Source organism: Nyctereutes procyonoides, unplaced genomic scaffold, assembly GCF_905146905.1.
Source record: "Nyctereutes procyonoides isolate TBG_1078 unplaced genomic scaffold, NYPRO_anot_genome, whole genome shotgun sequence".
Classification (NCBI taxonomy): Eukaryota; Metazoa; Chordata; class Mammalia; order Carnivora; family Canidae; genus Nyctereutes; species Nyctereutes procyonoides.
In genome coordinates this window covers 4616532-4643826 of record NW_026575144.1, presented here as the reverse complement: position 1 = coordinate 4643826, position 27295 = coordinate 4616532, and the positions used below count along the sequence as shown (strand labels likewise).

The window sequence follows — 27295 nt, the reverse complement described above, 5'->3', positions numbered from 1 at the left end:
TCACCAACCCCCCAAATTCATATGTTGAAGTCCTAACCCCCAGGACTTCAGAATGTGACCTTATGGGGAAACAGGGTCTCTATAGAGGTAATCAAGTTAAAATGAGATTGTAAGAGTGGGCCCAAATCCTATATGATTGGTGTCCTTATAAAAAGAGGGAATTTGGGCACAGAAACAGACATGCACAGAGAGAAGGTATCTGTGTATAAGCCAAAGAATGCCTGAGGCCATCAGAAGCTAAGACAGAGGCCTAGACTAGCTCCTGCCCTCACTTTCACAGAATGAGCCTGTGGATATGTTGATCTTGGACTGCTGACCTCCAGAATTGTGAAACAGTAAATTGCTATTGTTTAAGCCACCCAATGTGTGGTACTCTGTTACAGCAGCTCTAAAAAACTAATACCTTTTCCTGTCTTTTTTACTTCTTTGTATGCTCAAAGCATATTGGTTATACCTCTAAATGAGTTTGTCACATTTTATTGAGCTTTAAACTTTTCTAATTATTTTTGAATAGATAGTACATGCATATGGGAAAAAATTCAGAGAGAGCAGAACAGCATTAAACAGACTTAGAGTGGAAACAATTCTTGTCAGTTCCTTCCTTGCAGCACTCTACCCTCACTCCCCCAAGTGCCTTTTCAAGAGGCAACCACCATTATCTATAACTTACATCCTTGATTTCATGATCATTTTTAGTTTCATTTCCTGTTTCTTTTCACTGACCATAGGCCCTTGGGGGAAGGGATATTGCTTCCTTCTGTGTAATCTCAGCTCTCAATAAATCTGAGTTTAATGAACTGTTTAGCAGCTAAGTTCAGGCAAGCAGATGCAAAAATTCAGGCTGGGTTGTAGGCTCTGATTGTGGTTAATACCTAAACACTCCTGTTATTTAATCATTTATACCATTAGGATAAAGGAGTATCTGAGCAAAGATTTTGCTTTGGGGCAGAACCAGGAGATAGTGAGGAACCTGGGGATGTTGCAGAGAGTGAGTGGAAAGAATTTCACTGAAGAGGAAGTGAAAACTGTGTTGCTCTGACTTCTCCTTTGCTATTCATAATGATTCCCAGTAATGGGCTTTGAATAAGAGTAACCCAGATCCCATTCGTCAATCTGAGAGGCAGTCTAACTTCCTGGTTATTGGAGCTCAGATTTTGGGGCCAAACTGTGCCTATCTTTGTAATATTAGTTGAACCACTAGTTAGGTTTGTGACATTGAACAAATGATTTAACCTCACTGTAACAAAGTTCTTCATTTGGGAAATAAAAACAATAGTATCTCCTTCTTATAATTGTTATAAGGATTAAATTGGCTAAAACCCTTAGAACCATGCCTGACAAAGAGTAAGCACTATAAGTGTTGGATTTAAGATGATTTTTTAAAAAGATTTTTATTTATTCATAGAGGGTGGGTGGCAGAGACACAGGCAGAAGGAGAAGCAGGCCCCATGCAGGGAGCCTGACGTGGGACTCGATTCCAGGTATCCAGGATCACACTCCGGGCTGCAGGAGGTGCTAAACCACTGCGCCACCGGGGCTGCCCAGTGTTGGATTTATTACTAAGTCATTCATCAGTTGTCCCAGTATGGGTTTTTTAGTATATCAGTTTGGATGCTTTCTGGCTCCCGGTAGCAGAAATCCAAGCAAAAAAAAGCTTACGAAATAAGGATTTTATCATCTCTTGTAATGGGAAGTCCTGAGGGAGGCTGGTAATTCAGTAACTCCTTAACAGCATTAAAACTCAGGGCTGTCTTTGTACACTAACATTTGATGGAAAAGCATGTTGACTTTTGTCTTAGTCTTGTCTCCTCAGGGTCACAAAATGTATATCACGTTGGAGGAGTCACACACTGACATTACAAAATTGAGAGAGTCAGACAAGGGAGTGCCCCTCCCTCACCACATATCTCTTTTAAAGAACAAGCAAAAAACTTTTTTAGAAGTCATCAGTTTTCTCATGTCTCATTGGCCGGGATTATATCATGTGTACATGCTTAACCAATCGTCAGAGTGTAGAATGAGATTCCCATGGCCATGGGCAGAAGTCCCTTTTTCTTGAAGGACATGACCACGTGGACCAGAGTACACAAAATTAGGGTTCTGTTAGCCTAGAAAAAGGGCAGTGGATTGACAAAAAATGTCCCTATTGTAATTAGGTTGTCTTTCAATTTCTTGGCGGAGTTGTTGAAACTTCAGTTTGTTTATTTAGTTATTCTTTTTTTCAAAAAGATTTTATTTATTTATTTATTTATTTATTTATTTATTTATTTATTTATGAGATAGAGAGAGAGACAGAGACAGAGACACAGGCAGAGGGAGAAGCAGGCTCCATGCAGGGAGCACCCATATGGGACTCGATCCCGAGACTCCAGGATCATGCCCAGGGCCCAAGGCAGCGCTAAACCACTGAGCCACCCAGGGATCCCCTATTTAGTCATTCATATATTTTTTTTGCCTTAATGTGTTTTTACAGACTCAGTTAATTTGTCATGGAAAATTATACTTTTTGCCGTGTGTGTGTGTGTGTGTGTGTGTGTGTGTGTGTGACGGGGAGAGGGAGGGAGATAGGGGTAGAGTATATTCAATTTCTTCATGATAGTCTTTATTTTACTATCCTATGGGAATTTCAGACAACTTCAAAATGGAACATATTTTCCCCTAAATTGACATAACCATGAAGGAAGAAGAGGACACAGCTCTGTCCTGTAGAGTTCATAGTGCCATAGCACCAGTTAAACTGGACATGCCACCCTTAATTTCTTTCGGTCCTGCCCTACCAACGTAACCAGCTTTTTATTAGCCATTTCCATTGCCAGCCCTCCTTATCTGCTTCCTCATCCTCAAGTAAGCAGCGTCCCCTCAGACAATGCCTGTTAGTCTATATCCTGATGAGGATACACTTTACCACAGAGTTCCACCACTTACCCTCTTCCCTTCATGAAGCCCTCAGGACCACCCTGGCAAGATGTGGTCTTGCTCCATGGTCTGCTCCTTGTGTCAGTCATAAAGGGCCAAAAGTTAGCTATCATCTCTTACCTCTTCACAAACTGGTTTGGGGCCAGAGGCCTTGCTATTGGGATGACTTGGATCCAATAAACAGATATTTAGAATGGCATATAATCGGAACTTCCATTAATTCACACTTCCCTGCCATGAACTGATATTAAAGAAAACCACTTTCACCTCATGCAACCTTAAAAAGCAAATCATACAAAACTAGAGATTCAAAGTAGAGAGGAGGGACCTAGCATTCTTCTCTCAAGCCCACCAAGCTGAGGCCAGATTCCTGGCATGGACCTCCATCTAGGAAATGCCCCAAGTTCTTTAACTGGAGAAGTGGGAGTCACATTTCCTCCCAGTGAGTTCACTGGCCCCGAGGGCACTGTGCAGGATGGAACCTTGTGTCTAAAAGGAGCTGGCCTTCCTGTGACAGGCCCAATTAAGCCACCAGCTGTGATCAATTATTCAAAAGGCCAATCAGGTGCAGGCAGCTGGGTAGTGTGGGGGCTGGACTGGAATCTTCCAGAAAGCTAGCAGACTCTTGGCTGCCTAAAACTTCTATTCAATTTGTATTTATGGAGCCCCTCTTAAAACTCACATGGATCTTATTGAAGCTCCTGCATCTGAGGGGTATTAGGATACTATAACGGAGGTAGCCAAGATCAGGGTTTACCCTCTGAGAAGTTGTGAAGAGGCACATTGAAGAACATTTGGTGTACCCATCCCATGTCTGTTTTCTGTGGCATGAGGAAAGGGTCCCTGTGCTCCAAAGACCAGTTGTCTATCATACTCTTTGCACTCAGGAGAAAAATCTTCTCTTAGGAAAGGACCTCAAATTCCTCTACCTTGAAGTATCACTGACTGGTGACACATTTTAGTTGCTTTTATGCAAATCTCGCTAGATAGATATAGCCTTAAACTTTGGGTTTCAAACTATGTTCCTCAAAATAATCCAAATTCCATAGAGTTTCCACAGAGTCTGGTTTGAGAGGCAAGGTATTCCACAGTTGGACTTCTATGTAACATTTCCTTCCAGGTATTAAAAACTTGGTTTTCTAAATTTCTAAGCTGAAGATTAAAGACTTAATTTGGGGAACCAGATGACAATTGAATAGATATTTTGGAGAGTTGAGAAATTTTCTTGAAGCTTAGAAATTCCACCATATACTTTTTGCTCATTCCATCAAGCCCTGACTAAAGTTAGATCTAGAGTAGATTTGTTCTGACATATGTCAAAGAAGCCAGCAAGATAAACTAAGATCTTGTGCTAGGAAGTCCAAATACAGACTTCTCTAATTCCTCCTCCATGGAAGCTCTGGAGAAGGTCTGGAATGTTTAAGTCAGATAGTTCAGGAAGTAAAATTAGGTGCTGAACTGTACCAAGACTTTGAATTGGTTCTGTAGTCGAATCAGCCCTGGTATAACAGATGAATACTGTTTCAGCATGGTTTGGATTTTAGAAGGCAGAGAAACACAATATAACTGCTTCATGCTATGAGAGCATCTATACACTGGAACCCATTCACATTTCCTATTCTGCTCTGTGGGTCTTAGTGGACAGTGTTCGTCATTCATTACTGAAAGCTGAAGATAGTAGTCTCTTAAAATCCAATTTACCATTTTATGATTAAGTACTTTTGTCACCAGAAGCATAAAAGGTAAAAAATTCAGTATTTTGCTATTAAGTTTATTCTCTGCCCTAATTACTATGCATAGAGGCATAGAAAATGGAGCAAGACTCAGTCCTTGTACTCACATGCCTCATAGTCTAATGGAAGCTACAGATCATAATGTAATTCTAAGAAAACTGCAAGTGGGAACATAAGGTGGAGAGCTAAATAATGGATGCAAGTCTGGAATAAGTTTTTGAGATGAGAGAATGGAGGGAAGGAAACTGTATTCAGGAAAACAGTGTTGAGGCAGAATAAATGAAAAGAGATCCTCATTTAAACCTATCCTGATGAAACTTTAGAACACCAAGAATAAAATAAAGATCCCCAAATTTTCCAGGGCAGAAAATATAGGCAACTAGAAAGTCCAGGAAAAACTAAATACTTGTAAGAAAGTCATAATTCAAACAGGAAGCAAGATTGTGTATCACTAAGGACTTGGAGCTTTCTCTTTTAAGCATGTGCAATTATATCTTCTTCTTTATAGGTCCAATTACATTACTTGGGATTATGGTGAATAATCCTTATATAATCTTAATATCATTAGCATTGTTTATGGCCATGACAGAATAAGCTAGGTTGTGCTGCAAATGACCCCAAGTCTCAGTTGCTTCCAACAACAAGAGTTTATTTCTTGCTCACCTTAAATGTCCATCACAGGCCAACTGACACTCAGATATATGCTACTTCCATTTCAGTATGTCTGGAATATTGTCAGCCTCATGGCAGAGAGAAAAGAGATTTGTGATCCATGTTTCTTGACACTCTACCCAGGAATTCATCACTTTAATCCACATCTTATTGGCCAAATCACTCCTTATTTTAAAACAAGGGGTGTGTGTAATCTTCCCACAGAGAGAGAGACACTACAGAGATGAAACAAAAATATTTGATGAACAGTAATACAAACTCCCATAGGCCACCTTTCTATCATTCAGTTATTCAGTAACCTCCTTTTTCCACATGCTGAGTGTACTCCTCCATCTCCAAGAGAGACAACCAGAAGTCTCAAACAGGAACGTGGTCTTTACCTGTACTTCTAAAACAAAGGCCAGTAGCTCCAGGTGATATGAGGTGGTCTCTGTTGATCTGGATGTAGCTCTTTTTGTTCCAAAGACACACAGATGTCAACAGTCTCTACAAATTCTAAGATCCTCTTGGACATATGTTGTCTGGGAGAGGGTAGGATTTCTTGATTAGATGTTGATTCTACTCCCTGGGAATAGCTCCTAGACATTTTTCTCCTTAGTCCTTGGCCCTATCATTTGGGAAGACTTTTCTTTCCACTGTTCTCTTTGATTATGTCTCACAGAGAATTGTAGAACATGGTCTTCTATAGGCTGAAGAGTGTTAGTCCCCTACTTCAAGCTCAAGCAGGAAGGATGGAAGGAAAGGCAAGGGTTGTTCTAAATCTCGAACAATCTCTTTGGATCTAGACTCATGGTTCTCCTGGTAGCACAATGCTTTCAACTTGTAACTTACCTATTTGATTCTTGTCAAAAAGTTCCTATTCTGTTTTGAAATATATGTCTGTAGATGTTTAATTGCTAGTAGCTTGTCTCTATCTGATTTCTCTAGGAGACTCACATTCTTAATCTCTTCTTGAGCCATTTTGTCTGATTAAAAGGACTTACTAGATGCCATATTCATAGGTTAAAGTTTCCGCAAATGACATACAGCAGTTTGGTTCTTGACACAAGGCTAAATTTTAGTAGGAATTTTTTTTTTATTTAAAGATAGTCTTTTTCTATGCTTTACTGAGTGGAAATAAGAATCAATTATATCTTCCAAACTGTAAAAATTCCCAAGTTTCTGAATTCTCTCTCTCTCTCTCTTTTTCCCCTTTCCAGACTGATCAATTCTTTTTGAGCTCATCTCTCTCTCTCTCTCTCTCTCTCTCTCTCTCTCTCTTTTTTTTTTTTTGCCAAAGGGGTCTAGTAACAACCAGCTAAAGCTCCTAAAATACTGTTCACTCACATCTTCTTCTAAAGCTACAAGATCATTAAGGATATGGTTCTTCATCCTTTCACCTTCAATAGCAATTTCCTTGCTTTCCACTAATGAACCCTAGAGTCAATGCAACTTATTTTAGTTTATGTTGCTGCTGCTGTTGTTTACAATAACACTTTTTGTCCATTAATAACTTTTGTATCAGTCAGGATGGACAAGCCTATACTGAGATAACACCTGGCTCCCAAATATCATGGCTTGCAACAAAGGTCTATTTCTTGTTTTCATTACATATCCATTGTGGGGTGGCTGTCACTCCGCTTTATGTCACTTTCACTCTGGGATCCAGACTGATGGACCAACCATAGCTGGAACATTTATTATCTCATGGAAGAAGGAGAAGAGATAGTGATACATGTGTTATTACTTTAAACTTCTGGCTGGAAATGGCACATATCACTTCCACCCACATTGGCCAAAGTGAGTAATATGGCTTACTTCTGATTTCAATATACAGGGATATATATTCCTCCCACAGAGGGAAAAAACCAGAATGTTTAATAATTGGTAATATTACTTACCACGAGTACTCTAAATTTTAGAGTCAACAGGTAGACAAAGTATAGATGATAACCATAGTTATATTCTATAAAATGAAAGTACTAAAAATCTTAAACACGTGAAAAGAACATAGCTGCCAAAAGTGAAGTGAAAGTGTGTGCAATCTATCTCCTTAACTGGAAGCCCTGCCTCAGGTTTTTGGTTGTACAGGCTTTAGCTTGTACTCATGGTGATTATACAATTTATCATGTGGATCAGCACACCCTCGAGATTGAAAGTTAGTGCGATTAATCATTACATCAGGAAAGCAGGTAAAAACAAAGACCATCCCGTGCAAACCAAGATGTATGATTCCCTTCCTGAGCTTCCTACTGAGCTCAAGTTCCCAATTACAGATTTTTCTGGAACAGTATGAATTCTCAGTTGTAAAAGAATAAGCTCTACACATCAATCATAATTTGGCAGCACATAAGTGAAGGGTTGCCAGCACAATTGTTGGCCAAAACACATGGTTGGATTCACTTTTTTGACTATTGTTGCTGGCACCTAGATACCACTGTCAACTGTTCTACCTTTACTTTTGTTTTTTATGACTAGGAATCTGCAGTTTGGGAAGAATGAACTTCAGATGGCATGCTTTTGCATGAGGTCTTAGATCCAGAAAATCACATGTTCATTGTGCCAGAAGAGCTTTTTATTTGTTCAACAAGTATTTATTAAGTATGTTTTACATGCTGGGCACTCTACAAGACACTTGAGCTAAAGCGGCGTGGGTTCAGACTTCTGATGCATGAGCTGCAGGTAATTTTCATACATCTGACTTTTTTTCCTAATGATACAAAATTCTTGAGGGCACAGCTCAGTCCTCATGCTTTATATTTTTCATGGAACCAGGCCCAGTGAGTAGAATAAACTTCAGAATATTTGTTCCTCTAAGATAGGATCGTACTCTATTTAGTTTGGGACATAGCAGGTGCTCAATTATGGTTAAATGAATGGGTATTTATTGAGTAATTAATTTCTTCAGTGCTATTCCCTGGATAGAACAAAATCTAGTTTCCCACCCAAAGAGGAATAATCAGTTGCTTAAGGAAGTCCAGTTGTATTTGTTTCAAAAGTTCTCTTACCAGAGAAGTTGAGGGCTAAGCTGAATTCCTCTCATGAGATAAATGCGGTCTTGCTCTCCGCAAAATCAGTGACCTTACAACAGAGGCCAAAGGGGAAGTGTTTTTCCCCCTGAGGCATATTTAGCACAGCCTTATTAGAAATGAAGCATATAATGGAAATTTTTTCCCATCTCTTTCGAGATATTGGTCAGGAATCCGTCATGACAGAGTTGTTCAGTATTTATGAAATTGTCAAGTTGAGAAACACATCTGCTCATTTTTTTTCACTCTGAAATTACTTCACTTAGCAGAGGGGCTGGATTTGGCTGTTCTCTCATGATTTAAATGGCCCGCACCTCATTAGTGTTGCCAACATTTATTTAATAAAATCAAATCAGAATAGCATTTAATTTAGTTTTAATAAGATAGTTAATATATGTTAACTAAATATCAATTGATTATTAAAGTGGAGAGTGCTGAGGTGTAACAAATATGTGAGATATAAATCTTGTTGCTATGCCATTAATTCAGAATTACATAAGCAATAAATGTCTAATTAGATTCTTAGTAGTGATGAGTTGTAAGCATTTATTGAGATTCCATAAGATCGATGTTACAGACTTGTGCTGAGGACCACAGCTTAATTAACTCTTTCATTCTTATTTTCACCAGCCTCTGCCATTGTTTACTGTATAGGGCACTCAAGTGGAGGAGTGGTGGTGGAGTGGGGGAGGTGATCTGAGCACAGCACCCGCTATGATTCCAGACCAGCCAATAATGAGAAGATAGGGATGGCCATTGTCTCATAGGCTTGGATTCCAGGACTTTTGCTAATGCAATCACTGGTTTCTAAGGTCCTCTTCCTACAGATAAGTTTGGAGACTCAGCATGAGGTGGCAGTAGAGTCAGACCATTTGCATCAGGTGAAAAGTGGGCCCAGGATTAATCCCATCCTGCATGGGGGAAGAACAGAAAATCTCTTATGCAGTGTGATTTTAGGAATCCTTGCTATTCCAAAAATATCTATCCTACTTCTCTCTCACACTGTCTAAAACTCATTATGCAATTACTCTTTTGGGTTCAGGTTACCCTTTGATTTCTGGATTATGCAGGATGGGCAAAAAGTCCAGAAACGTAGGTAATTATACAAGATAAATGGATAATGGTCATAAAAAAGACAAGATATGTTCAATGATTTTGCATAATGTACTCACTGTGTTGTTTCTTGTTAAAAATATATATCTCAACACACTGTGCAAAACTACAAGAAACACAATTTGTGAATGCAGCGTTTCCATCAATTCTTGTACATGCACCTGTGATATATTGCCTTATTTTGTGTCTCTGATTTGTGCTTAATTAACTTGTTTCTTTAGCATGCCCCCAAAGAAGTAACCAAGTTGGTTCAATCTATAAAAAAAATTTACTTATCTGTGTCACCAGATTTTATGACCTCTTTGTATTTTAAGCTAATACTAGACAGCTCTCTAACACCATTTGGAAAATTAATCCAACAATTTATTTGGCATAATGTCATGGAGACTTTGGCTTTGGAATCAGACATACCTGAATCTGAGTTCTGTGTCTTGTCCCTAGTGGTATTAGCTTCTGCACATTACTCAACCTCTCTGGGCATAATAATACCCCATAGCATAATTGGGGGGGATTAAATGAGATAACGTATTAACAGTGCCCAGTGCAGTGTCCTACATTGTCTGAATAAAACAGACATTGATATCCTTTGTTCTCCGCTACTTTCCTCTACCTCTTTCCCTGTCTCCCATTCTGTCTCATTGCCTTTGACGCATGAACATTATCCTCTCTTTTCTTTTAGAGGAGGAGAATACAGTACTCCAGTACAGATGGGTGTAGGGCTCCGGGCTCTAGAAGCCAGAGGTGGGAAGTAGAGGAAGAACACAGAACCATGGAAAAGAGAAGGGGGCAGAACCTAGGAATGTGATTCTTTGCTGTTCACATGTTTGCCATGGCCCACCCTGGCCTAGTTCAGACTTCCAAGGGACCGAAGCTGTAGAGGTTGCAGGCACCCCGTTGGTCTGTTGACAAAGTTGAATATATCTCAGAGCAACTGCTTTCTCTGCTGGAGCTCCCCTGGGGCTAGGCCACTGCCTAGTTTGCATTCCAGAATTTGGCAGCACTGAAAATAGACATCACAACCTGCCTGGGGGTAGACATCCGTCACTGGACTTATATAGTTGTTTAGGCATTACTACTTTATTCATTCATTGACTTATTCATTTGCTACCTCTCCTGGAATCTTCCTTTGTTTCAGGCTATCTGCTAGTCTCTATGGATAGGATACAGAGAGGCTCACACCTCCATAGGCCCACATCACCTCTCTTTGTATTTAGGAAACCTATGCCTCTATAATAGGAACTCTCCAAATGAAAGAAATCATTGAAATTCTCATCTGTAGATTCAAACTTAGTGAATAAGAAATTTAATTTTTTTCCTAGGAAATTTGGTAGCAGAAGCTATGGGCAAATATTTGATTTTTTTTTTCTTCCTATTTGGTTTTTCTCTCCTTGTTAGTGAGACTTGGGTACAGGAAATCAGCTGTGGAAAAAAAGTCTGATTACCAGGCTTTTTTTTTTCCTTTTTTTCTAGTTAGGTGGTTTCCTCTGCCAGTTATAATCTCTGCCAAAAGTTGAGCAAGACAAAGAGAATTAATTAGGTAAATTTTATTTTATTCCTTTTATCAACAAATATTTTCTATGTCTCCTACTGTGAACTCAGTGTTCTTCTGAGCACCATTGGGGATGTAAAGAGATGGGGAACATTCCCTGCCTTCGTGGAGTTCTCTTAGTCTTCTGAAGGAGACAGAATTCAGGGATTTGAAGAGATAGAAAGCAACTGTGTAGGAAACTTTTTCATTCTCCCCAATATGAGACCAGAGATGGAAAAGCAGCACAGGTTTTACCAGGTTCTCCAGGTATAATATTGAAGGAAGGAAAAGAAAGAGGGGATAACTAAGTTCTAGAACCATCACATTTTTCTTTATATTAACTATCCTAAAAAAAAAAATTAACTGTCCTTAACCCTCCAGACAAATCTCTGAGACAGGCCTTAGCCCCATTTAATCTATGTAAAAATAGATGCAGAGAGGATGCAGTACTATTTCTTAACCTCTCTATAGTCCCATAGCAATTAAATGGGAAACTTGAATTTGATTCTGAAACAATTTGTCTTCAGAGCTTTCATACATAGAGCACTCTGGGACACTGAATGGGGCTTGAACCAAGTCTTGACAGACGGGTAGAGTTTGCCTCATTATGAAGGAGGAGGACAGACATCTCAAGAAGCTCCCATTTGGAGGATAGTGAGTATAGGCTGATGATAGCAAACTGGACTGCAGATAGTGAAGGAAAATATTTTATTTTAAACTAGCTCTATTCTCTGGCATGTTTCAGGAAGAATCACTGGTATCAATAAATAGTGTTTAAAATAAATAATAAAAACAAATTTGGAGTTGTACCAATGTTTAAGGATTATAATAGTCAATAACGATCTAAAAATGTTTCTCTTCTCTATATGTATAGTTCTGCATGGGATATGAGTCCATTGTTATTGCTGCTCCACTTGGAGTATGCTGCACGGAGTGGCCCAAGTTCTCAATCTACTTCTCAGTAGATCAGCTGCACACTGACACCAACAATTTGAAATATTTTGTGATTTATGTGTTTCAGGAATAAACAGATGCTTTCTGTGGACTGTGGACCTTGGAAAGTGAGGGGGTAGTTTAGTAATCGACCAGGAAGATATATAAATCATGAGCCTACGTACTTCTAATGAGCCAGGCTCAAAATACATAAAACAACATTTGAGAGAACCACGAAGAGAGGCTAATCCAGAATCATAGCAGGAGGTTCTAATCTATTTCTCTCAGAACTCGATAGATCAAGTAGACAAAAGAAAACTACTAGAAGTGTAGAAGATTTGCACCACATAACTTCAAAGCTTGATCTAATGGTAGATACAGAGCCTTGTACACAAGAGACCAAGAATGCATTCTTTTAAAGCACCCATTGTGTGTTTATAAAAATTAATCACATACTAGGTCATGAGAATAGTCTCAACAAATTCCAAAGAATATATTCATATGGTCTATGTTATCTAACCACAAAGAAATAATTAAATTAGAAAAAAAACAATAAAAAGACTGTTACAAACAACAGCAGCTGTCATACCTTTAGGGGGTAAACATACTTCTAAAAACCTCAAGTGTTAAAGAGAACAAATATGGAAATTAAAAACTATTTAGTTCTAAGTTAAAACAATAGTATTACATTTTAAAATGTAGCTAAAAGCAGTACTCAGTGGAAAATTTGCTGTCTGTAAGTTCAATTCTGTGTCAATAAAGGAATTGGATTTTTCAGGAAACTTAAAAAATTGTATTTTTCATAAGGAAGTCAGAAAATAATAAAACAATAGTCTATAGCTAACACTATTCACAAATAAGAACAGAAAATGCAGGCCTATGCTATCTCATATCCAGATTGTTATAAAGCCATTGTAATTAAGATAAGGTAAGATGGTGTTGGTACATGGATAGAAAAATAGATCATCAGGACAGAATAGAGAACCTAGAAGTGAAACCAAGCATATATGGGCCCTAGTTCTGTAACAGTGGAGGGGGAAAAATGAGATAAATCAGAGAAAGAGGATGAACTAATAAATAACCCTTCATATGAAAAATTGGTTTTCCTACAAAAAAAATTAAAATTAGATCAATACCTCACACCATACATAAAAACAATCTCCCAATGGAAAAAATACAATATGAAAAAGAACTTTAAAAAGCATTAGAAGAAGATATTAGGGAATATTTTAGGATCTCAGGATAGGGAATGATTTCTCTCGGCAAAATTCAAAAGCTTAAACTGAAATAAAAAAATATTAAATTTGACTACTCAGTGTTTTTTAAAATCACAATAAAGTTAAAATATAATTGACAAAGTAGAAGGAACAAAGGTGCTGTATTTTAATGCATATGAGAGATGAAAGATTGTAATCTAGAATGACCTATGTTACATATAAATAAAAAGACCAAAACAAACAAACAAAAAAACCAAAAGCAAACCCTGAAAGAAAATCATCAAGGCTACAAATAGTCAATTCTCAGAAGAGTAAATTTGAATAGCAAATATTAAAAAGAAAATGGCATGCACACAAATGTAAATGAGTATAAGTAAAACTGGGAAAATCTGAATAAGTTCAGTAATGTATCAATGTCAATATTCTGGATGTGTTGTTATATTATAGCTCCGCAAAATGTTACCACAGGGAAAATGGGAAAATGTACAAAAAAATCCCTTCATATTATTTCTTACAATAGCAAATGAATCTACAGTTATCTCAATAAATTTTTACATATAAATATAAAAAGATACTCTCACTGGTAACCAAAGAAATTAAATTTTTAAACAAGATACTATTTACACATATAAAATTGGTAGAAATTAAGAATTGTGACTATCATCAGAGTTGGCCAGGAAGTGACTATTTAGAGAAAAGGGAATTCTAGTATTTTGCTGGTGGGAGTGTAATTTGAAGAGCAATGTTGCAATAACTCTTAAAATTGAAAGTGTGCATAATCAACAAATTTACTTGTAAGTGTATATCCTGGATGTATTATTTTGCATGTGCCCAAGGGGACGTATATAAGGATGTGTTAGCAATTGGTAATATTAAATTGAAATTTAAATTGAAAACAACTCAAATACCCATGAATGGAAGAATGGATAAGTCAGTTGTGGCATATAATGGAATACTAGACAGCAATTAAAATGAATGAACTAGATCATTGTGTATCTACATGATAGTTCTTGAAGATAGAATGTCGATTGAGAAAATCAAAGTGTAGAGTGTTGCCTACACTACAAAACCATTCATTGTAAGTTTTAAACACACAAAAAAAGATTCTATACTGTTTAGAAAATTGTATGTAGCAAGATATTAAAGTATAATAATACTTTATATAAAAGTATAAATATACTTTATAATTATAAAGTATAATTCTTTCTGTTTCAGTTTAAAACTGGAACCCCAAGTCAAAAAGCCAAAGTGCTCCCACATTTTAAAATAAAGCCCAGCTTTCTGGTGATTGATCACAACTTTAATCTTTAAAAAAGGATGGAGAGGTCAAGAGAGATAAAGGGGAATAGAGAAAGGTTTGCTTTGGAATGAGCATCCACTTTGGAATAATGAGAGGCCTCCCTCTATAATTTTGAGAAAGGTTAGGTGTACAGTTCTATTTTACATTAGATGAGAGGGGCTTTGCTGGGACCACTCAGAGGTTGAGAGTCTCCAAGTTGTTTGTTGAGCACAGTAGGCTTGTATGAAACAGATCCTGAGCAGTCAGGGGTTCAGAGGACATGGTTGGGTGCAGTGTTCCCAGGGTCCAACAGGAGAAAAGCTGTGCTGGGAATGGCCTGGACCAGAGTCAAGAATGCATGAGTATTTCCCATGGACAAAATGGGCCACGAAGAAGAGCCTGCCATTGATTGACTGATTGATAAATTGACTGATTCATTCATTCATTCATTCATTCATTCAACAAATATTTATTAAGTGCCTATTATGTGCCAAGCACTGTTTTAAGTATTTAGATCAGTGAACAAATAGGTAATGATCCTCATTCTTATAGATCTTACATTTCAGTTGGAAGAGACAGACAGGAAAGAATAAATATACTAAATACTTGAATGATAAAGAGTAATACAATGTGATAAGTACTACAGGAAAAATGAACAGCTGGACAGCAGCATCGAAGAATACAAAAGAAAAACACTTTAACAAGGGGTGCCTGTGGCTCAGGTGGTAAGCGTATGCCTTAGGTTCAAGTCATGATCCCAGGGTCCTGGGACAGAGCCTTGCATCAGGCTCCTTGCTCAGCGGAGAGTCTGCTGCTCCCTCTGCTTCTGCCCCTCCCTCACTCATTCTCTCTCTCTCTCTCTCTCTCTCTCAAATAAATAAAATAGTTTTTTCCTAAGAGAGGAAGACCATACTACACAGATGACAACTCTCCGTTAATTAATTTAGAACTATAATGTAATCCCAAGAGAGACACCAATAGTTTGTAAGGTTATTTAAATTAGACTGATTCTAATGTCCAGGGGAGAGATTGAGAGATTTGACAGTATGATAAGAAAAAACGTCTTCATGGAAAAGCATATCATAAATGAAAAGACAAATAACAAATTGGGAACAAAATTTCCACCTGATAGAACTAATTTTGTTAATAAACAAAGACCTACAAATAAGTAAGCAAGCTAACGACTCAGTGGAAAAATGGGCCAGGAAAATGAGTGAGCAATGAAAAGAAAACATAGATAGATTGGTAAGTGTATGAAGTGATGCTCAACCTCTCGGAATTTGTTTAAAAAACCTCAGCGTGATACCACTTCTCACACATAGACAGAGATCCCAAAGGTAGATAACATGCCGTGGGCCGGAGTCCAGGACATGGGCACGCTCTTACATTGCTCACAGAGGCAGACACTGTTGCTTCCTCTGAAGAGTAACCTGAAGGTGACTCTCCACAATCAAAATGCCTCTAATGTCCTTTGATCTAGAGATACCACTTTTAGGACTTACCTAGAGATATACTTTTACTGGAGTGAAGTAACAGAGGTACAAGACTATCCACTGTGATATTATTTTGAATATCGGGGAATTAAAAGCTGCTTAAATATCTATAGAAAAGGGACTGGTTGCATAATGTCCATCATAGTATGCAAGGGACCATGAGGGAGCTGCCCAGAACAGTGAGGCAAAGCTCTCTGAGATACAGTCAGCGGAAAAAGCGAACAAATCAGAATATAAAACATGCACAAGTTTGTTAAAGACATACATGTGTGCTGTACATTCCTGGAATAAGGTAACTGGTGGTCACCTCTTAGACCAGGGACTGGGTGACCAAAGGGAGAGACTTTTTTCACCATGTGCACCTTTTGAATTTTATACCACGTGCTTGATTTGCTAATTTTGAAACCATAAGTGACTTTTTAAAAAGTCAATGGGTGAAGCACACAGGCAAACTAATTAGAAAAGATCAAGAAAACTGTTGCCTTAGAGGTGTCATCATGATTCTCTGAGGTGAGTCTGGAAATGAAACTAGTCCACATTTAAGTGGAACTAGGTTGGGGTTTTTTGGTTTTGTTTTTGGTTTTGTTTTGTTTTCGTTTTTTTTTTTTTTTTTTTTTTTTTTTTAATTCTTCTGCAAATTCACTTGAAATCCACCAGATGGCACAAGAAAATACAGTGTGAACAAAACTGGAGTGGCTGGTGCAGGTAACAAATCGGGGCTGGTGAGAAACCAGACTAAGGAGAGCAGAGGTTTGCTCCAGACTGAGTCCTGCTGATTCGCACTTCAGTCTAGCCAGGGGCCTGGGGGCACGATGTTGTCGCATGCCAGACAGGGGATGCCGGGGACTCGGCAGGTGGTGCTGGGGATCACAGACATGGAATTATCTGTATGTCACAGCCTCGGCATCAATGGCTCATTGAAAGTTCACTTCTTCCATGTAGAATCCTCTTTCCTTTCTTTTTTCCTCCTTAATCCATACTTAATGCCTTATGAAAAGAGGTATTTGTTTCTTGGTAAGCCACGTTTCTTTAATTAAAGGAGGAGGGTTGGGAGAGGTCTCCTGGAAAAGGAAAAAAACTCTGGTTTCACAATATGCACTATTTATGAGGGTGCTTTGCTGTTGAAACCTATTAGAGGCCAGCCCGGCCCGGTTTGCCTCTTGCCCTCCCAGGAGACAATTACTGTCCTGCATAACAATTTGAAGCAAAGATCGGATGTGGTCGAAAGAACAGCTCGGGCAACCGTTTCTGCTTAGATTTCTTAATTGTTTCCACCACTTCCTTTCCTTGGCTTGTGGCCTTCTGTGTTCCGTAGGATCCTGAATTTTAATAAAAGCCTCCCATCCCCTCTGGAATTCACATATGCAAGCAGACACCCCCCCCCCCCCCCCCCGCCAGACCCTGGAGACACAGCACCTTAGAGCAGTGCTTTGGGCCCAATTCGTTCAGCACCCAGGGCACTCGGGAGTCTTTTCAATGCCACACCTTTGCCTTCAGGGCCTGTGGGAAGAAGGGGCACCCAATCCAAGCCGCCCTTGCCCCGCCCCCTCCCGGTCATCACAGCTTTCCCTCCTCCCAGGCCTAGCCTTCTGGTTTGTTCTTAGCCCTTTAGACAACTGCCAATTGCTCTCTCCTCTCCTCTTCCTTTGGGTCTGTTTGCGGTGTGACCTGCTGGGAGACTTTGCACGGTAAAGCAGGGCATCAGGGAAAGGAACTCGGCAGGACGATTGTTTCGTGGGTGCAGTTCTTAGCACTGAAGTACCCAGGCAGGGAGAGGTTTGGGGGACACTTAGGGCTACCACACTGGATAATCCACTTTTATTTTTTTTCTTCACTAAAATGAGAGACCAGCCCTGCTACTGCTGCTGCGTCTGCCTGGCGGGCAAGATGCTGGAGCTGAAGATTTGAGCGCAGCCTGGACCAGGGGTCGGTGTGCGGGCCCAGGAATCAGCCGAAGCTCATCTCAGCACTGGGATCTCAGTTTGGGAACAACTGACCACCCTGGGCCTCAGCGTCCTCAGCTCTACAATGGGGATGACTGCAGCAGTCAAGCCCGCCCCAAAGAACTATTGTGAAGAGGAATAAAATCAAATCACTTATTTAAGAGAATCTCAAGGTTGTAAATGTTCTGCATCCATGGGATATCAAAACAGCATCTAAAACCACCGTGCAACTGGCTTAGGTACTGGGAGATGCACTGGTCAAAATATCTTGGCCGTGGTGGGGTCCAGGAACCGGACACGGTGGCTCCAGGGGGTGTGAGGTGATCGGAGGCTGAAGGACTGTCACCACTGAGACCATGTGCGGGTGGTGGGCTGCCACCGTGGCTCCCTCCAACCCGGCTGAAAGCAAGGGAAACTCCTTCTGCCAGAGAAAAAGAGCTGCCTTTTAGGGAGCTGAGACCTTTTAGTTAAAATACCATGCAAAATGATGATGGAGGTGTCACAGCAGTGTTCCTTGCCCAAGAATGACAAACCAAAATCCAAAGCGTGCATTTCCCTAGTTGTATCTTAAGCACTTCCCAGCATCTGCTCAGTCCCTTTCTTTGTTTTTCAAACAGACTTACGCACGTAGTCTGGAACTGCATACAGACTACTTTTTCTGCAGGAGGACCCTCGATGCAAACCACGTCCTGTACTCTTCCACCACGTGCAGCAGTATTTTATTTCAGCTTCTTTTTCAGAGACCACCCTCACCTTTACTGCAACAGCCGCATGCCACCTTACTGTTGAAGGAACAGTCTGTAGATCACAAAGAACTTTCACAGATAAAATCGGCTAGCCCGCACAGAGCACTCTGCGATGTAGATGTTATCTCTCCTCTACAGATGAAGAAACAAGCTCAAAGGGGTTTGCTGATTTGTCCAGAGTTGTCGTTTGTCAATTCAGAGCCAGAATTAGGGCTCAGCCCTGGGTTCCATCTCTCCTTTAGCAACTGTGTAAGAAGTCCCCACGGTCCCGGAGACGTGGAGCTTCGTCATGCTGAATGGGAGAAATGACACGTGGCATCTGTCGTGCAGCATTTACTCATGATTCATGTGCTGCTCTCCACTAGCTGTTCTAAAATGTGTTGGGGTGTGTAGCCCCAGGACTGGGGTGGGGTGGGGTGGGGTGGGAGGAAGAGCCCTCCCTGTCCAAATACGTTTGGAAAATGCTTTATGCTGTACCCCCGGCTACCCCACAATGTGCACGTTATCATTTGAAAGGCCTTGAGATGTCTGTTTTACCTTATTTGACTGCGTATTTCCCAAGCTCATTTGGGCACAGACTTCTTTATATAACATCTATTAAAATCCTGCAGAATTAGTGTGCTGTGCATGAAATACACTTTGGGAGAAGTGTTTAAAAATGATTTGAGTGAAGTTGAGAAAGTCAGAGAAAGTAATCAGAGGAGACATAAATTAGTCAAGAAGAAGCCTGTGGGGACAGAGGGGAAGCCTGGGCGAAGGATATTCGACTGGGAGTCTGTGGGCTTGGTGCTACGCGCTTGTACTTGGTCTTTGATAGATGCTCGTGCGGGTTCTTGCCCCACTCAGCCTCAATCTTCCTGTCCCTGAATTGAAGGGACTTGTCTGACAGATCTCTAAAGTTGTTTCTCACCGTTATAGGCCGTCATTTTTTTCCCACAAGATCCTGAAACTTAACCCTGTGAACGTTTTTATCTCAAACTTTTTACTTAATCTAATTTCAAATTTACAATAAGTTGTGAAAATGAAACATGAACAATTTCCGTATCCTTCTTTTCCCAGAGTCCTTTACATTTTCCCCATTTGTTTTATTGTTTTCTCTCTCGTGTTCTTTTTTCTGATCCCTTTGAGAGTAAGTTAGAGACATCATGCCGCTTTACCCTTAAATGCTCCAGGGTTAACTTTCTAAGAATTAAGACATTTCTCTTATATATGCACAGTATGTTTATCAAGATCAGGCACTTACAGTGATACAAGACTATTAGGTAAGTCTCAGTCAATAATCAGATTTCACCAATTTTCCCCATAAGATATTTATGCTATTCTTTTCTCCCCCCGCCCCCCCCCCCCCGATCTCTACTACCTTCTTATAGTGGGCAAGGTAAAGTCTATATTGAAATTGTTTATCCACCTAAAATGAGATCAATGGATTAATCATATTTCCCCTTTCCTCTTGTTTTACTACTGGATAGAGGGGTAGAAGACACAGAGTGGGACTGTTTGAAGAGTGTTGAGAAACACACTTTAGCCTTATATTGACCTGCACAAGAACAAATGCCCCTGTGTTAATTCTGTCTTTACTGAAAACCATAGAGAGTTACAATGATGAAACTTATTTGATTCTTGGTGAAAATTAGCACTTTCTGGGAAAAAAATGTTAGTTATTCATTTCCTTATTTATTTTCACTGTGGATATGTACCTCCTTAGATTGCAAATACTTTTGAATTGTATCTGGCAATTCCAAGGCATGTTGAGAGACCCAGTTGGCTAGAGAAGGTTTATATGGGAAAAGTATGGGAGAGGTGCCTAAAAAGGTAGGTTTGTTACAAGCCTTAAATACTTACATACTTCACCTAGGATTTTATTCTTTTGTCTTTTCCCTAGAGAGAAAGATCCCATCATGATCTTCCAGCATGTTGGTCTCCCCTCTCCCTACCTTTGCATCTCTCATATCCTCAAATACTCTCCTATGTTGAATGCTGAAAGTCTAACCTCAACTGACAGGGATTTGCCCTTTACCTAAGACACCTATAACTTGGGGCATGGGGGAAGGAGTTCTGCAACAGGAATACCATGATGCTGTAAAATACCTCAATTTTAATGGCCATTTTGACATTTCAGCCTGTTGTTTTATTGATTATTTCCCTCTTATGTGCATTTGGTTGTCATCCTCTTTACGCTTTTCCTTGTATTTCTTCAGTCTGATGGAAACCTTAAACATGATGATATGGTCTCACAATAAAGGGTCTCTGCAGGTGCTCAGGAAATGGAGCCAAGGCTCTTCCTTCCTACTTGAAGACAAAGGATGGGTCAGGTGCTAGGAGGAAGGTGATTGGAAAATATGTGTGCATATAGTTTGGAAATCTCCCTTTTCTTGCTCCATCTTTTGGAGAATTTTTTTCTCTCCTCTGAGACCCATTTGGACAGAATTTTGGCTAAGTCAGGTGTCTGTGGGAGACCATTCTTATCTGGAGCCAGAGCTGAGACTGGAGGCCAAAGGGAGGCACCATTTCAGGAGTAGTCAAGTATATTGTGTCTTTGGCTCTGGAAAATTAATTCCAAAAGGCACATGTAGCCAGCATTCTTGTCCTTTTAAAAAGCAAATAGTGGACACATAGCCAGCAATAACCAACAAATGTCAAATATATCCAAGTCCATCATCCCCAGGCACAAGTTAGTTGCTATAGAGAAAAGCCAGCAACCCTTAAACCCTTCTTTTGGCTACAGATGGGTGACAAAATAATAAAGAGAGGGGGATTTCAGAATAAGATGAAACAAAAATGATAAATGGAAATCATTTACTTTTAAGGGCTCTGAAAAGAGGTAGTGTTTCCCCACCCCCACCCCCAACCGGTATAGACTTGCTTGACACAGTAACTGGCATTTCCGTCCTCAGGTAGAAATACTCCAAATAAGAAACTTGCTCGTGCAATTGTGTTACTATGGACTCGTGTGATATGTCTGATGAATTGAGTTAATTCATTCTTTAACTTAACTGGCAAGATTTAATGGTTCACATTGAAAGCATGAATAACCATTTTGTTCCTTGAAAGACTCCAGTTTAATGCCTCCTGATGTCAGTGTATTTTGCCCAGGGTTAAACTTGCTATATGAATTATTCACTGCTTGATGGAATGAATGGGACCATGTTTGCCCACAAAATGTTAGCTGTGGTTATCTGACACGATGGGGCACAGCAGATGCCTACAAAGGACAATGGATAATTTAGAATGTGGTTGCAGGACCCAGCCATTGCCGTTAAGATCTTTAGAGGAAGCATAGCATCTTCTTGTCTTGCGCCACACATCAAGATGGCCTTAGTGAGCCAAGAAACTCTTGGCCTTAAAAAAAAAAAATCCAAGTATGGCTCTGCAATGGGCATTTTTGTCTTTGGTTATGTCTTGGATAGTGGAGGGTAGAAGGTAATGGGGGAAGCAAAACATTTAAGAAGAATTTAACATAAAGAGGAAAATTAGTAATTTTCATTATGGTGATTTTACCAATGTGAAAATCAAATATTTTTAGTGAAGGAGAAAAAATGTGTGGCTAATAATAAAGAATCTTTGATTTTAGAGTAAAGGTGATACAGACTCCTCTGGCTTAAGAGCATTTGGGGTGAGTTATCTTCCTAGCTATTATGCCCAGCCTTGCCACTGAAATGTTTCTGGTTTAATAAGAACGATTTATAATCTGGAGAGACAGTTAATGCAACTTAGTGGGAGCTGATAAATGAACCACTGAGTTTACTTATACAAATAAGTGGGACATTAATCTTGACTTTGAATTTCCCCATTGGGTTCGCTTTATAACAATTTGTGTGATATTATTGAGTGACAGGAAGGAATGATTGGCAAGTTTTAATGGTTGGCAAAACTTTTCTAAATGTCTCTAAACTTTGCAAACAAGACAAAGAAGCCCTGAGACTGAAATACAAATTAAACTGGCTTCCATCCTGTCAGTGTTCATAACTTATAACTTGTGGGCAACTTGTTAAGTTAGCACAACATTCAAAATGCACCCGAGACAAAGCTGAAATCCCAGCTGGGCTTCATGTTTCTGTACAGCTGAGTTGGATAACTCCAGCAGGCATCCTGGCATCTGTGTTCTCATTGTAAGTCTACTGGAGAGAGAGAGTGTCCTCCCCTGGTTCAAACAGCTCTGGCTGAGAGGTATAGTACACACTTGCAAGAGTCCATCCCTATTGTGGATGAAGAGTTAACCCTCAAAGAAGGTAAATCAAGGGCTGGAAAGTCACCCATGGGAGGCTGAACAATGGTCCCCAAAAGATGTCCACATCCCAATTCTCAGAAAATGTGAATATTACCTTGTATGGCAAGAGGGATTTGCAGAAGTGATTAGGATAAGGATCTTGAGCTGGAGAGATTATCTTGCATTATCTAGATGGGCCCTAAATGTTCACAAGGGTCCTTGTATGAGGGAGCCAAGAAAGTCAAAGGAGGAAGTAGGAGAAGTGATAACACAAGTAAGAGTTTGGAGTGATGGGAGGAAGGAGCCATGAGCCAAGGAATGCAGGCATCATCCTCCAGAAGCTGGAAAAGGCAGGGAAACAGATTCTTCCCTAGAGACTCTAGAAGGAACCATCCCTGCCCACACTCTGACTTAAGCTCAGTGAACTGATTTTGGATGTGTGACCTCCAGAACTGTAACAGAATACATTTGTGTTCTTTTAAGCAATGAAGTTTGTGGTAATTTGTAACAGCAGCAATAGGAAAGGAATCCAACAGCCAAGGGTCTTTACTTCATTTGTTTCATTGTTGTCATCCTGCTCCTCACCCCCACATCAGTTTTAAAGCCTAATTTCATGGTGTCATCCTTGAAACAGTCTTGCTAGTTCACTGCTAAAGCACTATTGAAATATGGACTCTCGTGTCACTTCCTCTGAATCAGAGGACTTCTTGTGTTTGTGGAAGCACTGTGCTCAACAGAAAGGTCTATATTTCCAAAAGGAAGTGAAGCCTTCCACTTTATATGGTGGTGGGGGGGGGCGGTGGCTCAAGTAACTGTTGATGGAAGGATCAATAAACGAATGAAGGAAAACAGAAAAAAGCCATTGAAAATCAACATGTAACTCAACTGTTTCTGCTTAATGTTAAATGAATTTCAGTGCTAATTCTTATTCCCCACCCCTGGATTTTAAGTTAGCCTTTGTTTTCATTTTAGTCCAATAAAAATGCTTAAGAAAAACCTGAGTTTTATCCTCTAAAATAACTCTTTGAGCATTTTTTGATATGTCTGCATGTTTTACTTATTTTCCCCTGAATCAGTATCGACTAGAGTGCATATCACTACAAAAACTCACTTTGTAAGGAGAAGTATGTTAGGTCATCATGTTCCTGTTGGTCCCATCAGAACAGCCTGAGACCTAGTGTTGTGTTTTTGATTCTCAGCTATTTTCCCCATTAAAAAAAATTTTTTTTAAGAGAAGGTAAGAGAGAGGCCAGGGGAAGGGACAGAGGGAAGGGAGAGAGAAAATCTTAAGCAGGCTCCACACCCAGCACAGAGCCCGATGCGGGACTCCATCTCACGATCCTGAGATCATGACCCGAGCTGAACCAAGAGTTGATCACTTACCTGACTGAGCCACCCAGGCACCCCTATTTTCTCTATTTCTTACTATGGAGAAGAAGAGTTAGCCAAATATTACAGAGAGGATACTTAGACAGTTATTAAAAACACTAAAGTCTCCTGAGCTTTTATTGACAAACTCTAGGCCTTTTCTAATTTTCATCCATCTTGGAAACCCTCTCCCTTCTCTCCCTGACTTTGCTCTTCTCTGATTTCCCTCCTAACTGTCCAGTCATCATGCCTCAGCTCCTCTTCCATAGCTTTCTCTTTAATAGTATGCATTTCTCCTGTGCCAGTACTCACATTGTGCTTTCTTTCTTCTCTGTGCTCACTTTCATTCTGATGACAGTGTAAGACTCTTTTTATCCTGATCTACAATCCAGTATCTGAAACCACCCATCAGACGATGCTACTTGGGTACTTCATCACCTGCCATGAACCAGCAACCTTCAAGATGTACAGGGTCTCTTCTGTCCTTGCATATGTTGTTCCCTCTCTGAAACACTCCTTCTTCGCTATCAGGCTCCTGCAGATCCCAACTTAAGTGGCACTAGCTTACGGAAGCATTCTCTGACTACCCAGACTACACTGGCTCCCCATTGTAGGCTATCTTAGCACCTGATGTAAGAAAAGTTTTTAAATTTTTTTTGAGGAAAAAAAAAGAAATAAATGTCACCCTTTAAGAAGGAAGTCAGTTTCAATTAAAGGGAAATCATGAAGCACATCAATTGGGACTAAAAATATTTTGTTTTTCAGAAACCATTTGTAAAATACTGATAAGGAAGCTGAATTTACAACTTAGTGAACTGAACCAAGAGCTTCAGTTAGGTGACTCGGTGCCTAAGTAGAGGTCCTAAGTATGATCAAATGTGATACGCTCTGCTTGCTAGCATGCAAAGTTGTTATACTGTTTTAAGAAAGAGATATCATTATCCATCTGACATTGAAACCTCGATATTTAGATAATTGTGGAAAAGCATAAATCATGGTTGGTGTAGAAGACTGTTCATGAATTATATCTATTGTTAACTATTTTAGATATAACTGAACTTAAAATGAACTCTTTTAGGTTTTCAAAAAATGTTTCCCTCCTATATCTCACCTCTTTATTTTGCCATAAAAGTAATTTAAAAAAATCTCTCATATGATATAACTTATATGCAATAAAATTCACCCATTTACACGTACAGTTTAATGGGTATGGGTATGTTGAGAGTTGTGCAACATTCACTATGGTCAAGAAATGCGGTATTTCTTAGCTGTCACTACCCAGTCTTTCCAATTACTCTCTGCTCCCAGCCCTAGGTGACCACTAACCAGCTTTCTGTACCTATAGATTTGCCTGTTGGGGACATTTCAAAGAAATAGAATCACACAATATGTGATACTTTGTGACCAACTTCTCTCACCTAGCAAAACGTTTTCAGAGTTCATCCATATTATGGCATGAATCAGTACTTCATTCCTTTTTATGACTGCATAAAATTCTATTGTATGGATGTACCACATTTTATTTGCCCATTTATCAGTTGATGGACCTCTCTGTTACTTCCACTTTTTGGAAATAACACTGCTGTGAATATGGGATAATTTCTGAGCCCTGAGAACTGCATGCTCCTTTTTCTTCTCCCTGTAGTTATTTAAAGATAAAAGATGGCTTGACTATTTCTAAGTCTGAAACTACAACACAGAATACTATTTATTCTTTGACAACCCTATAGAATTTATTACACCTATTGCTATTTGGTAAACTATGTGTAACTATCCAATGTTGATCTTTTCCCTTGTCTGTGAGCTCTGTGAGGCCAAGGATCAAGTTGAGTTTTCTTGTGCCTGAATCCCTGGCACCTGGCCCAGTGATTAGCACGAATTAAATGTTTCTCACCTAACTAATTTTGCTTTGCCCCTAACCACAGATTAGCCTCTTATCTCCAGTTCCTCATTTCTATAAATGACATTACTCATTTCAGTAACTTGAAATCTAGATCAGAGTTGTATTTGACTCTTCCCTTTTGCACTTCTTCCTTTACATCTGATCAGTCAGCAATTTTCTTGAAATCGTTTTTCAGAGATTTGGAGAATGAGTTCTGATGGGAAAGGTATCTAAAAAAGTCCGTGGGAGAAAATAAAAAAGTTCAAAGAGAAGTTTCCGGAGGTTGATTCTCAACACTTGTGCGCATTCCTTTTTTACCACACTAGCCAATCTAGACCCTTACACTTGGCCTCCCTGTCTTCCTTCTCTCCAAGGCTAAGCTATTTTGTAGAGTTTTCAAAGTAATCTTCACAAAAAAACAATTATACCACTTTACTTCCCTCTTCATGAATCACAGTGGTTTCCCACTGGCCACAGACTAGAAGCCCTCAACCCAGAGTTGGAAGATTTCCACAGCATGATTCCCTATATTATGTGGCAAGTAGCTACTTCAGTTTTTTCTAGCATTCCCCACTCCTATTTATCAGGGGCTTGATTCTGTCTACATAGCTCATTGGTCCATTTGGCTCTGGATTATTGGATCAATTGTTTACCACCTCCTCAGAAGGCAAATACCAGTAATTTGGAACACTTCTGTCCATGTCTCATTGACCGACACAAAGATATATTTGATTCAATAATATATGTTTTATATTCCAATCCAAAACAATTACTTCAATTTTTCCATCTTCTTTCCCAAAAGTGAGTTACTCATAACAACATTCTATAGGAAATTTCCTATATACAGGAGCTCTTTACTTTCCTGTCATAGAGAAGATCAGTAATAAATCTACTGCATACTGTGCTTTTTACAACCTATCTTCCACCACACTTGCCTTGGCAAGGCACCATGGTGACTTGTGTATTGTAAAAGCAAAGGCATGGAGAAAGTCCTATATATTCTTAGCATAGAATTTCAATCCCCACTCCTCTATGCCAGAAATGTTTGTTTTTGTTTTTAGTTTTTTTTAAAGATTATATTTATTTATTCATGAGAGATACAGAGAGAGAGAGAGAGAGAGGCAGAGACACAGGCAGAGGGAGAAGCAGGCTCCCTGCAAGGAGCCTGATGTGGGACTCAATCCCAGGACCCTGGGATCACGTGCTGAGCCAAAGGCAGACGCTCAACCACTGAGCCACCCAGGCATCCCGACATAT

General features: G+C 39.6%; 1 protein-coding gene across 1 annotated transcript in view; it reads left to right on the top strand.

Annotated features, from left to right (window-relative positions):
* Window positions 1-18994, top strand: part of ZNF365 (zinc finger protein 365) — a 121223-nt gene extending 102229 nt beyond the window's left edge. Inside the window, exon 4 of the mRNA XM_055308918.1 lies at window positions 17737-18994. Coding sequence (XP_055164893.1) covers window positions 17737-17967 — 231 coding nt within the window. The 3' untranslated portion in view covers window positions 17968-18994. The remainder of the gene's footprint in view (window positions 1-17736) is intronic.
* Window positions 18995-27295: the final 8301 nt, after the last annotated feature.